The sequence below is a fragment of the Dama dama genome, chromosome 5, assembly GCF_033118175.1.
Source record: "Dama dama isolate Ldn47 chromosome 5, ASM3311817v1, whole genome shotgun sequence".
Lineage (NCBI taxonomy): Eukaryota > Metazoa > Chordata > Mammalia > Artiodactyla > Cervidae > Dama > Dama dama.
The window spans coordinates 28,314,068-28,327,229 of record NC_083685.1 but is presented as its reverse complement, the minus strand read 5'-3'; the positions used below and the strand labels follow the sequence as shown (position 1 = coordinate 28,327,229).

Sequence of the window (13,162 nt, the reverse complement as noted above, 5' to 3'; positions counted from 1 at the left end):
AGGACTACATTTCCCATGAGCCCCCGCGCCACCCTGCGGAGCGTCTCTGGGTTTTGCGTTCGAATACGCTTCTCGGCTGGTCGTGAGTGGACGTGGAGCGCGTGCGCGAGGGGCTGGGGCACGGCGTGGGCTGCGGGGGCAGGAGCAGGAGGCCGGGCGGGGCCCGCGCTGCAGCCGCCTGCCCTGTGGACCCGCGAGGCGCGGGAGCCCGGCTGTGGGCTAGCTCGCCGAGCCGCTGCCTTTGTGACGGTTCTTTTGCGCCTGCAGGTGCCGATCGTAGGTATGCACGGGAGGGCTGGACATGGTTTGCTCCCTAGCGGACCGGGCACCGCCGTTTGCTCGCCTCTTCCCTGAGGTGGACGGTCGTTTCACCAACAATGCTTCTTCCCTATGGTCTTCCTGGGCTGAGCTATCCCCGGAGCCTCTTGGATTCGCGCGGTCACGATGGTGGGATTGGACCTTGATGCCCGCTGCGCCGGACGGTTCTGGGGAGTGCGAGCCGCATAGTCTCAGACATGAGAAATAACGATTCTTCTGTTCCTGTTTCCTTTTTCTTCCCAACTGAGGCCAGAGGTTTAAATTTTTGCAGCTAGCCTTTCCAGCGTCTGCTAAACGTGATCTGATCATGCTCTTTTTTTGTTAGAGGAGGAGATTTCTTAACTGTGAATGTGTTAACGTTCATAAAAGAAATTCAACGTGGTTATATTGGTTTTGAAATATATATATATATTACTGTATTCTAGTCGTGGATACTGTAAAAGTTATATGCTGCAAGCATTAATAAAATAGGTCTACTTTTAATAAGTTTCGTAGCAAAAAGAGCTGGACCATTTTCTATTTCTTACTCTGAAATATTCATTTTAAAACTTTTTACTTATTGAAATTATTTTATCATTTATCTTTCTCAGAATTGCGTGTCATATTAGTATTTTCGGTGTTTAAAATCGAACAAGTTTATGTTGGTCTTTTAAAAAAAAAAACTGCATCTCTAGCTCCTTCAGTTGTTGAGTTTTCTCTTTTTGTTGTTTTAATCAAATAGTTTAACTGGAAGTGTGTATGTGTTTAAACTAGTTTTATTTTTCAGACTCATCTCATAATTATTATATTTTTTGTTTTCTCTTGACGCTAGAGCACTTAAAGCTATCAAATTTGTACATAATCTAACATCTGGTATGAATGTCAAAGAAGAGGTTGACATTTCTCAAGGGGCTGACAAAAAGGTTGACAACAAAATTACATAGATCCCACCCAAAGTATATGGGGAAGGTGACAAATATAAGTTCTATCTATACTTCACATACAGAATATACTGTTAAAGAAAAAAAAGAAGTAAAAGGGAAGACAAGTTGTCATCCAGAATGTGTGTGTATGCTCAGTCGCTCTTTGCAACTCCATGGACTGTACCCTGCCAGGCTCCTCTGCCCATGGAATTTTCCAGGCCAGAATACTGGAGTGGGTTGCTATTTCCTACTCCAGGGGATATTCTGACCCAGGGATCAAACCCATATCTCCTATGTCTCCTGCATTGGCAGGCAAATTCTTTACCCCTTCACCACCTAAGGAAGCCCATCCAGAATGCTAGCTAAAAGAGTGTTAGTCACATTAGGGGTGTCAACTAAAGTTAACTGTCTACTAAGATGGTATATAATTTAAAAGATTGTACAACAAGTGTTGGCAAGCATGTGGGGAAGTTGCAACCCTTGTATGTTGCTTGTATGAAAGTAAAATGATGTAGTCACTATGGAAAACAGTTCAGTGGGTCCTCCAAAAGCTAAACATAAAGTTATCATATGAGCCAGAAATTCCACTCTTAGGTATAATCATCAGCAGATGAATGAATAAAATGTGGTGGATCTATACAGAGGAGTATTATTTAGCCATTAAAAAGAGAGAAATGCTGATTCAGGCTACAACTTGCATGAACCAAAATGTCAACTTGAAAAAATGCATAACATGAAAGTTGTGAGTTAAGTTTTATTTGGGACAAAACAAGGACTGGAGCCCGGGAGACAGCATCTGAGCTCGCTCTGAGAAACTGTTCCAAAGAAGCACGGGGGAAAGTCAGTATATTTGTGATTTTGGTGAAGGGGGAATGCATGCAATCAAGTACATATCTTCCCAAAGGTTTCTGCTAGTCTGGTGAAGCTTTTGCTAGTCACAAGGAACAATCATCAACATGAAGGATTTCGGTGCTTTCTAGATATGAAGAGAAACAAGAATTGGGCTCCTTAAATCTGTTCCTGAAAAATAGCTAACTGAAGATGTCTCCTGTCAGTTTTTGCCCCCACCAAGCATAGAGTACCTCATTTCTGCTTTCCACCCTGAACTCCTTTCAGGGAGTGTTGAAGTTTAGCAGCTGCAGCAGCATATGACTTAATCTTTGTAGAGGTAGATGACAAGTGCCAATTTGTAGTTGACAAAAACATTATGCTGAGTGAAATAAACCAGACATAGACATATGATTTCAATCAACTATGGTATGATTTCCTTTTAACCTATAAGGGAAAAAAATCTGGAAAAGAATATGTGTGTGTGCGTATAACTAAGTCACTTTGCTGTACATCTGGAGCTCCCACAACGTAGAAAATCAGCTATACTTGAATGATAAAAGAGATTTTTTTTTTTAAGAGAGAGGATTCAATATAGTATTAGAACCATTCAATTCCAAATAAAATTTAACACAGAAGTCTAGAGATTGTGAAGCGGAGGCAGTCTTTGGAGCTCTTTTCTTCCTACTCCTGGGGGTTTTGGTCACTGTACATGTATTTCTGGAACAATCTGATGTCCGCTGTGTGGTGTGTAGGTACATGCAGCTAGTCTGAGGGAATCTAGGCTCTTGATTAACAAGCCCCTGATCACAGCACCTCTCCTCAAGTTTCTTCCTTTCCCACAGCTTCACTTGCTCGATATCTCCTGCTTCTCAGGAAGTTCTGTCAGGAACAAGGAGGGCATGGAGGCTGAGTTGCTAACTGCCCGGTCCCACGTAAGTTGGGCTGCCTTCATTCTTTTTTGTTTTCCAACTGGGAATCCATTTTTGGTTAAGGGTTCTTAAGGGATCCATGTGTCAGACACTTTCCCCTGCAGACTGGCACTATTTTGTTTGCTTTATTTATAGTTGTTTTATTTCCTTTCATATCAAAGAAACACAGCTTGAACAGAAATGTGTGGATTATCAAGTATTCTGATGAGATGCTGTTTGTCCATAGTGAGGAACTGAGCACATAGCAAGCTTTCTCCCTCAAAGATGATGACAGAACTGGGGATACCGGTGCCTTTTTGAGGGATTCTCTGGTCCCTGGTGGTCTTGGGTGTGGGGCTGGCTTGTTAGTGTTTGCCTGGGGACTGACTGACTGGAGGAGCTTGGGGATAAGTTGTGTAATTATCCAGGAGTAACTAAAACGAAGACAGGAAGAGCCCGGGGGAGGGTGGGTCCTCTGGGGACAGAGTGACTGGATGGGGAACCCTCCTTCAGCCTCTCTCAGCTTTTCCCCTAGATGACCCCCTCATGCTTTATGTGTATTGAGAACCCCACGAGAGAACATAGCCTTTGCTTTGGGCTGTCCTACATATTTTGAGGGATTTAAGAAAAGTAGTCTACAGTATTTACTCAGATATTTACTTTTTCTTTTTAATTTGGCCACGCCACATGGCGTGTGGGATCTTAGTTCCCTAACCAGGGATGGAACCCACACCCCATGCATTGTAAGCCCAGGGTCTTAATCCCTGGACCGTCAGGGAAGTCCCCAAATATTTGCTCTTTGTCTTATCTGTCATTCCTGAGATGTAAAATTTCTCTCTTGTATTATTTTCCTTGCCTGAAGAATTACCTTTAGCATACCTTTAGAGCTGGTCTGCTGGTAACAAATCCTGTTTGTTTAACTTTATTTGAGAAGGTATTTGTCATCATTCCTGAAAGATATTTTCACCTAGTATTGAAATTCTTGCATGACAGTTCATTTCTTTCAACATTAAAAAAGCCCACTATTCCACTATATTTTTATCTTCACAGATCTTTGATGAAAAACACTCAATCATTCAAATGGGTTTTTTTCCTTCTATGTGTCATCTACAGTTCTTTTTGATGTGGCTAATAAAAACCTTGCTTCTATATTATTTTGTCACTATAAAATATAAGCTCTTCTCCATTTTTTAATGCCTACCAATGTTTAAGAAAAATGTTTTAGAAATTATTTGAGGTAATGAAACATGGCTACATTGGTGTCTTAAGCGTTAAGTTGTATTTGAATTCAAGACTGTTTTTCCCTTCTTTTCCTGCCTTGTATTAGGTTCTAATTATTTCACTTAAGTGTAGATTAACTGATTCTCCTTGCTTTAGCTGTTTACAACATACTTGATTTAAATGAGAGTGTTTCTGACAGTTTCTTAACCTAAAGTGTAACATGAAGCTGGTTTCTAGACAGTGCATACTTAATACCATTCCATTTAGGGCTTGACCAGAAGTCAACATAAATAGCACTCACTCCTAGAATAAATTCTGTTCTATACTCCTTCCCTACCCAAGGGCTATCTGCCTAATCTTCCTGTTAATATTTGGGAAAGTGGGGGAGCAGAGATATACATCAGGCTCAAATTTGCTTCATGTTGTAGACACTGGTGACCTTCAAGGACATACTTGTGAACTTCACCAGGGAAGAGTGGAAACTGTTGGACACTGCTCAGCAGATCATGTACAAAGATGTGATGCTGGAAAACTACAGAAACCTGGTGTCTTTAGGTGAGACCGACCTCTCTTTGTGCGGTGGGTAGGGAATTGTTTTGATTTGTTGAATTTTAAGAAGTTGTATATTTTGTATATAATTATATGTTGTATATTTTAAGAAGTGTATATTTTGCTGCCTCTGTAGCCCTACCTTGTCTATTCTTCAGAGCCCCCACAGGACTGTTGCAGGGTCAGGAGTTGGGCTTGAACTGGGATGTTTCTTTGTGTCTAGCCCAGAACTCCTAACCCTTGCCCAGTAACTTTATCTTTCACTGTAAACAGGGCATCAGCTTCCCAAACCAGATGTGATCCTGCGGTTGGAGAAGGGGGAGGAGCCATGGCTGGTGGAGAGAGAGATTCACCAAGAGACCCATCCAGGTAAGGACCAGACCCACTGCTCAGAGCAGGAATCACTGGTGACAGTGGTCACTAGTTTTCCACATTTCAAAGACAAGGACTGAGTTTATTTACTTTCTGTTTCCCCGTTGCTCAGCTGCCTTCTTCAATCTTGTCACACTTCAATTTGCATTCATGAAAATTTTCTTTCTGTGGATGTACTTGGTTCCAGCCCTGTTCATAGTGCTTTCTTGATTCTTACAACTAGCTCTAGCATCTGCACCCTCTTGTTTATCATAGAATTACTTCTCATCTTTGACTGTCCTTTCCCTGTCCTGTTTCCCTTCCCATAGCCTTCATTCTGCTGCTTTGTGTAAGCTCTGCTCTGGGACCTCACCACCCACTCCTGCTCTGGGTTTGTTTTCTGCCGGGTAAAAAAACTGCTACAGACAACTCACCAGTCCTTGTTGACGTAACCCTTCTTCCTTCCCAGAATTGCTGCTCTCAAAACCACCTGTTTTCTCACTGTCGTCTAGCTTTATTTAATGTTCTTTTTCAATTTACTCCTATTCATTTTAATCTTAACATCTCCAATTTGCAGACCGTTATGAGGATTCCTAGCATCATTCCTTTTCCCAACTTCCCTGTGTAGAACAGATCAGCCTTCTGGGCTAAGAAATAGACGGCAGTCCTCCATCTTCCTCCTGCTCTGTTCCCACTGAGTGATCATTTCCCAGACCTCTGTTTCTAAGCTCAGTGCTCTGACATCTTTCTCCTCGGCCCAGCCGTTCTGGTCTGGATCATGCTGCCGATGGCCGACTTCACATGGGGCAGAGCAGCCAGGACACCTGCCCGTGACCCCTGCCTGTGCCTTGTGGGTACCATGGCCCCCCAGGCCCAGTGCAGTCCAGGCACACTGTAACCCTCCACAGCTGTTTCCCTCTGACACATCCACACATACCAGGCATTCCCTGCATTTCAGGCTTCCCGTGTGATGTAACCAGAGTCTCAGTCATCCTAGAAGTTTCACCTCCTGTTCTTTGTGAAACATTTTGACTTGTTAAGTACAGGTTCCTTAAGGTTTTCTGAGCTCTCATTTTGTTTATACTTTTTAAAAAATTATTTTTGGCTCTACTAGGTCTTTGTTGCTGTGTTGGCACTAGTTGCAGCTAGTGGGGGCTATTCTCTAGTTGTGGTTCACAGGCATCTCACCACAGTGACTTCTCTTGTTGTAGAGCATGGTCTCCAGGGCACATAGGCTTCAGTAGTTGTGATGCATGGGCTTAGTTGCCCGTGGCATCTGGGATCCTCCCAGACCAGAATTGGATCCATGTCTCCTGCATTGGCAGGTGGATTCTTATCCACTGTGCCACTAGGGAAATCCTGTTTCTACTCTTAAATGTCATAAATTGTTTCTGACCTTTTTTATACTGGGCCTCGTAGGTGACTGTATCAAATACCTGTCTCAGGGAAGGTCTCTTAGACGTTGGAAAGTACTTGATCCCTCAGCTGCTTTGGAGCCACATGGCAGGAAAAACTGTTCTCTGTTTCCTTTGATTTCCCTATTTTTTCCTGTCTGTATTTTTTCCATTCCTGTGTTGAGTTTAGCAAGATTTCCTGGATGTCTATCTGTTGACAAGTATCCAAAAATAACTGTATAACCAACAGTTTACATTTTGGTGGAAAATTTATTGTCAAAGAAACACTAAAGTTCCATATATGTGCTTAATCACCTGGAATTTGAGGGAATCTACAAGCCATGGGAACTTCATTATTAAAATGAAAAGTATTATGAGTGATGGCTTTAAAAACTCAGATGAGTTCATTAATGGGTGCTACAGATTTTTAAGATAACTCACCTGGGTTATCTCCCATGTTACAGAATACATGGAATATTTTTAGGATTTTAATACATTTGTATTTTCTGTCACTTTACTCAGACTTGTCCTTCCATACCCAGCCCCAACCCTCATCATACGTGTTCATTTTAGAATTTTCCAGCTGGCATTTGTAGTCTGAAAAACTTATCCATGGGATTTTGATGCATGGAGTGAAAGAGAGGAAAAAGATGGCATGTGTCTATCAAAACTCATCAAGGTAGAGGTATTTGTAAGTGTAATGGACTCTATTGCTGTTTGTTGTTTAGTTGCTAGTCATGTCCAACTCTTTGCAACCTAACGGACTGTAGCCTGCCAGACTCCTCTGTCCATGGGATTTTCCAGGCAAGAAGACTGGAGTGGGTTGCCATTTTCTTCTCCAGGTTGATCTTCCTGACCTGGGATCAAACCCAGATTTCCTGCATTGGCAGGCGGATTCTTAACCACTGAGCCACAGGGAAGCCCAATGAACTCTGTTGTTTAGCCTTAATAACTGCAGTTTGCTATAATGTGGATGAACTTTGAGGACAGTCTGCTGGGTGAAATAAATAAGTCACAAAAGGACAAATAGTGTATCATTCCACATATATAAGGTACTTGAAGTAGCCAAAATCATAAAGACACAGAATATACTGGTAATTGCTGAGCACTGGGTTGAGAGGAGATTGGAGCATTATTGTTTAACAGTATAGCATTTCCATGTTACAAGATGAAAATGGCTGGTGGCGATGGCTGCACAATATGAAGATACTTAATACTTGAATCATGCACTTAAAAATGGTTAAGATGGTGCATTTTTTAAAAATTTTAGTTGAAGGATAATTGCTTTACAGAGTTTTGTGGTTTTCTGCAATACATCAATAAGAATCAGCCATAGGTACATTTTATGTTATATGTATTTTTTTAATCACAATTTTTTAAAAAAAAGAAATCAGGGTGGGGAAGAAATAAATAACTAACAAAGTTGTGATTGAAAATTATGACTGGGAATGGGGATTGGGTTGTACAAAAAAGGCAGTTAGGAGCCTGGCACAGGGATTGTTTACCAGGTGTCTTAGTGTCCTGTGGCAACCAAAACAAAGTTTCACAGACCAGGTGGCTTAAATCAACACATTTATTTTTCTCATCTCTGAAGTCAAGATGTGGGCAGGGCTGTGTGCCCTGAGGCTTCAGAGGAGGATCCTTCCTTGTCGCCTAACGTTGGTGCCCCAGGGGCCCTTTGGCTTGTAGACACATCACCTCTGGCTTCACATGGTGACCTCCCCTGTGTGTCTGTCTCTGTGTCTCTTCTCCTCTTCTTTTAAGGACTCCAGTCAGATGGGATTAGGGTCATCCTACTCCAGTAATACTTCATCTTAACTACTTACATTTGCAATGATCCTGTTTCCAAATAAGGTCATAACCTGTAATGTTGGGGGTTAAGACTTCAACAGATCTTCTTTGGGGAACACAATTCACCCCATATGTCAGGTAAGAATAGGTATTGCCCCACTTATATAGGAAGAAGTGGTGTTGGGTAAGTTGTGGATTTTTCCTAGATTTCAGAAACAAGCATTTTAGCCAAAAGGCATTGAGAAACAAATACAGGCTCTGAACCAGGGAAAGTAGCTTGTAGTAGTATGCATGTGTATAAGCAGAAGGGTGAAAAGTCCAGGAGAATGTGAATTAGGTAGGTTCTGAGTTAATATCCTTTGTTAGTCCTGTCAATTTTAATAAAGTCTTGATGTCTCAGAACAAAGGAATCAAAACAGAAGGTGGGAATGATGACAACAGTGAGCATTACAAACTGTGCTGCTTTGGTGATGAACTCCTACCTTATATGATACTCAGAATAATCTTATAGGTCCTTAGATGACAGATAAGCAATATGATTTTTGAAAAGTTTAGTACCTTGTCTAAATTCACCACTAGTAGTGGGAAAACTTAGGTTAGAAGCTGGGTAACTTCTATGCAGTTGCTCTTCCAGCCTATCACACAGCCTTTCTGAGAGGTTCGCCATGTCAGACCTGTAATTATTCTGCACTGCTTTGGTGATATAGATAAGAACCATTTCCTAAAAAAAAAAAAAAAAAAAAGAACCATTTCCTGACATAGAGCTGCATTCATAGTTTAGGAATGTGAAGAATTCACGTCAGGGGAGGGCTTGGCAGCAAGTAGACACATTAGGTTCCTATATCATTATTAGTTGGATTAGGTAATGACAGTGCAGCCCCTTCTGTGGATTTCCTAAACTGACACTCCAGCACTGAATATCTTGATCCCACATGTCACAGCTAATCCTGTGACTTCTCTTACTCTCTTTGCTCCTTTTATGTGCATATTATAGCCCATCTCATTTCCTGTCAATGAGTCTTCTATCCCTTTTTCTCTATCAAAGTTATAAAACCGTATTTGAAAGCAACACTACAGGACTTAACATACTTTTTTCTACATACATCCTACCATTCTGACCTTAATACTTCTTTTAGTTATATAGGCTTTTCCATTTCTTTCAGATTTGGAAACTCCAGTTGAAATTAAATCAACTTTCAGTAAGAGCATTTCTAAAGATAAATACTCCTGTGATGTTAAAATGGAAAGAATGGCAAAGAGTGATCTCTGGTATTTGTCACTGGAAGAAGTCTGGACATGTGGTGGTCAGTTGGACAGGCCCCAGGACAGCCAGGAGAGACATCTGAGGCAAGTGGCATTCACCCAAAAGAAAGTACTTCCTCAGGAGAGGGTATATGAAAATAGGAAGTACAGGGGAAACTGTCTTCTGCCTGCTCAACTAGTACTGCAAGAGTATTTCTATAAACATGACTCAAATCCTAAAAATTTGAAACACAGTTTGGTTTTCAGTGGTCATCAGGAAAGCTGTGCAAGCAACAGTAATGAATCCAGTCAAACTTTCTGTCAAAACATCCACCTTATTCAATTTGCAAGAACTCAAGCAGGAGATAAATCATACAGATGCCCTGATAACAGTTCTCTTACTCATGGTACATCCCTTGGTATATCAAAGGGTACTCATAGAGAAAAACCCTATGAATGTAAGGAATGTGGAAAATTCTTCAGTTGGCGTTCTAATCTTACCAGGCACCGACTTATTCATACTGGAGAAAAACCTTACGAATGTAAGGAATGTGGAAAATCTTTCAGCCGAAGTTCTCACCTCATTGGACATCAAAAGACTCATACCGGTGAAGAACCCTATGAGTGTAAAGAATGTGGAAAATCCTTCAGCTGGTTCTCTCACCTTGTTACCCATCAGAGAACTCATACAGGAGACAAACTGTACACGTGTAATCAATGTGGAAAGTCTTTCGTTCACAGCTCTAGGCTTATTAGGCACCAGAGAACTCACACTGGAGAGAAACCTTATGAATGTCCTGAATGTGGGAAATCTTTCAGACAGAGCACACATCTCATTCTGCATCAGAGAACTCATGTTAGAGTGAGGCCCTATGAATGCAGTGAATGTGGGAAGTCTTACAGCCAGAGATCTCACCTTGTTGTCCACCACAGAACTCACACTGGGCTGAAACCGTTTGAGTGTAAAGACTGTGGAAAATGCTTCAGTCGAAGCTCTCACCTTTTCTCACATCAGAGAACCCATACTGGGGAGAAACCATATGAATGCCATGACTGTGGAAAATCCTTTAGCCAGAGTTCTGCCCTCATTGTACACCAAAGAATTCATACTGGAGAGAAACCGTATGAGTGTTGTCAGTGTGGGAAAGCCTTCATTAGAAAGAATGACCTTATTAAGCATCAGAGGGTTCATGTTGGAGATGAGACCTATAAATGTAATCAGTGTGGAATCATCTTCAGCCAGAACTCTCCACTTATAGTATATCAAATAGCTCACACCGGAGAGCAGTTCCTAACATGTAATCAGTGTGGGACAACACTTGTTAATACCCCTAATGTTATTAGATACCAGACAAATCTTATTAGGGAAAATGCATATTAATGTCATAAAGACAGACTACTTCCCAAAGAGCAATAACTTTATTTAGCACTTGAGAGATTCTTTAGGAGAGAAGTTGCTTTCAGTCTTGTTCCTACACTTTTGTGCAGTAGAGAATTGGCCCTGGAGGGGGAAAAACACAAAATTTTCACCTTAGTATGTCAAATTGTCTTCTTTCCCCAAATTCCTACAAAAGTAATTGGTCTGGGAGTATTCATGGACAAGCCTTAAATGCTAAAATCTGAGAAGGAACCATTAGGTAGGCGAGTTGTTGATAAGCAATCCAGCTTTGTTTCCTTCAAAACAAATGAGAGCACTACCTCTAAAAGACAAATGAGAACTGTTGCTGAGGAGAATAAAAAATGGATATAGTTATGGTAACAAACAATAGAAAATGATATTCCAGTGAATTAATATCCCATTTTTCACTTGATCATCCCTCTCTCCTGGGACACTTTGTAGTTCATTTAGTTTTATGCATCTGATATAAACCATACTTTGGCTAGCAGCAGGGAAGATCTTATAATGAAAAGTGGTGAAGGAAGAACTCGTTTACTACCAGTAGTACCCAGGTTAGATATATTTGCTTGTGGGCAAGAACTGAAAACGTATATATGGATAAATGAACAAAATTGAGTTGTTAGATAATGGAATTATGAATAAGTTTTATAGTCTAGCTGATGTCACTGTAACAATTTGAAGACACTTTTAAATATTAAAAAAGTATATTGGTTTCTCTATTCCACTATTAGTGAAGCTTGAGAACCTCCTGCTAGCAAACTTTCCCATCACTTCTAAGTGTGTGTGGAGCCTTAGAATTATGCTTCTTGGGACAAGCTGCCAAAGGCTCCAGGGAGCTTAAAACACAATGCTTCTCTGGATGTTGGGACCTAAAAGAGTGGCAAACTTGGGCACACTAGAGAGGGTCTCCATTTGAGCAGGAGTGGGTGCCTGGGCAATACCTAGCACAAGTATGCTCCTAAAATAAACAGTGTTGCTCAAGGCAACCCTCCTTCCAAAGTAGTCTCATATCTTTGTGAAGAAAACAGTGGTCAAGAGTGTATATTTGAGCTGGACTTCCAAGTTGAAATCTGTCCATCACTTGCTGTGTGACCTTGGGCATGCTGCCTGGCCTCTCTGTGTGTGAATTACAGATGTCCTCCTCTGCAGATTAGAGATGACATCACTTACCTCATGGGATTGTGGTGAGTAGTAAATGAGTAACATACAAACAGTGCAGAATATGCCTGACATGTATGAAGTGTTTCATTACATTAGCTGTGATTATTAATATTACTTTATTGTCCCGCTCAAGTGTTTCTCTTTTACTTTAAACCGACTCAATTGCTGGCAAGAACTGGCTGAGTTCTCATTTCCCTTCCAGTCACATATGTCTTCCCTTTTACCCACATTAGAACTTATCACCCAAGGAATCACTCACCCACAGTGGGTGTTTGGATATATTTATGAGGATTAGTAAACAACTTTTAATCTTGTGTGCAAAAGCAATCTCTTTTATACAGAGGCTTTCCCTTCAGGGAGAGGATCCTAGTCTTCATATTTTCTGTTTAGTCCATGACCTAAAAAAGATTTAGAAAGAGAACCTGTTTTAATTCTCTGTTTCATTCTGGCTCTTGTGTGTGTGTAGGGGGCAGGGGTGGGGGCAGGGGTGGGAGAAGGGACTGACCATCATTTGCCATTTTCTGGCAAATAATACATATTGGTACATATGTTAGATGCTCAATGATTGCTGAATGATATACTATTGAGAACAACAGGATGATGTCCTTGCTTTCTCTCCCAGGACAAATCTAGAAATGCTCCTTAGACTTGAGAGACCTGAGACTTGCAGGAGTGAGGGGTCACAGCTCATTCCTCCTGGTGCAGTTGAGGAGAAGCAAGTTGGCCCAGCCCTCACATTTTGAGAACCTCCTGGTGCCTCAGTTATGGCTGAGTAACTCCTCAGTGATTACACACCATTCATGTGTTTAATGTAGTTCTACCAAAAATGGTTTTCATTACAAGCAGTGGTTCTCTGTGGGTGTAAAAGAAGAGCCCCTCAGCTGTGCCTCTTAGAATTTCCAATAACCCATGGCTCAATTTTCCTGAACTGTGTAGTGGAGATACTGCTGGTATCTACCTCTGAAGGTAGTTGTGTGGATTAAGTGAAATAATGTGTAAAGTACTTGAAACAGTGCCTGGCACATAGGAAGTACTGTATGTGTTTAGCTATTAATAATAATAATAATGTTACTGTTATTAACACCCTAAGGAATG

The 13,162-nt window shown here is 41.2% G+C and overlaps 1 protein-coding gene across 3 annotated transcripts in view; it reads left to right on the top strand.

Moving 5' to 3' along the window:
• Nucleotides 1-12,522, top strand: part of ZNF10 (zinc finger protein 10) — a 34,238-nt gene extending 21,716 nt beyond the window's left edge. Inside the window, exons 1-5 of one of the 3 annotated variants that reach the window (XM_061142217.1) lie at nt 144-280; nt 2,894-2,983; nt 4,609-4,735; nt 5,003-5,098; nt 9,429-12,522. In XM_061142217.1, coding sequence (XP_060998200.1) covers nt 2,951-2,983; nt 4,609-4,735; nt 5,003-5,098; nt 9,429-10,888 — 1,716 coding nt within the window. In that variant the 5' untranslated portion in view covers nt 144-280; nt 2,894-2,950 and the 3' untranslated portion in view covers nt 10,889-12,522. Of the gene's footprint in view, nt 1-143; nt 281-2,893; nt 2,984-4,608; nt 4,736-5,002; nt 5,099-9,428 lie in introns of those variants that run through there. The other 2 variants (XM_061142216.1, XM_061142218.1) reach the window with 2 other exon arrangements.
• Nucleotides 12,523-13,162: the final 640 nt, after the last annotated feature.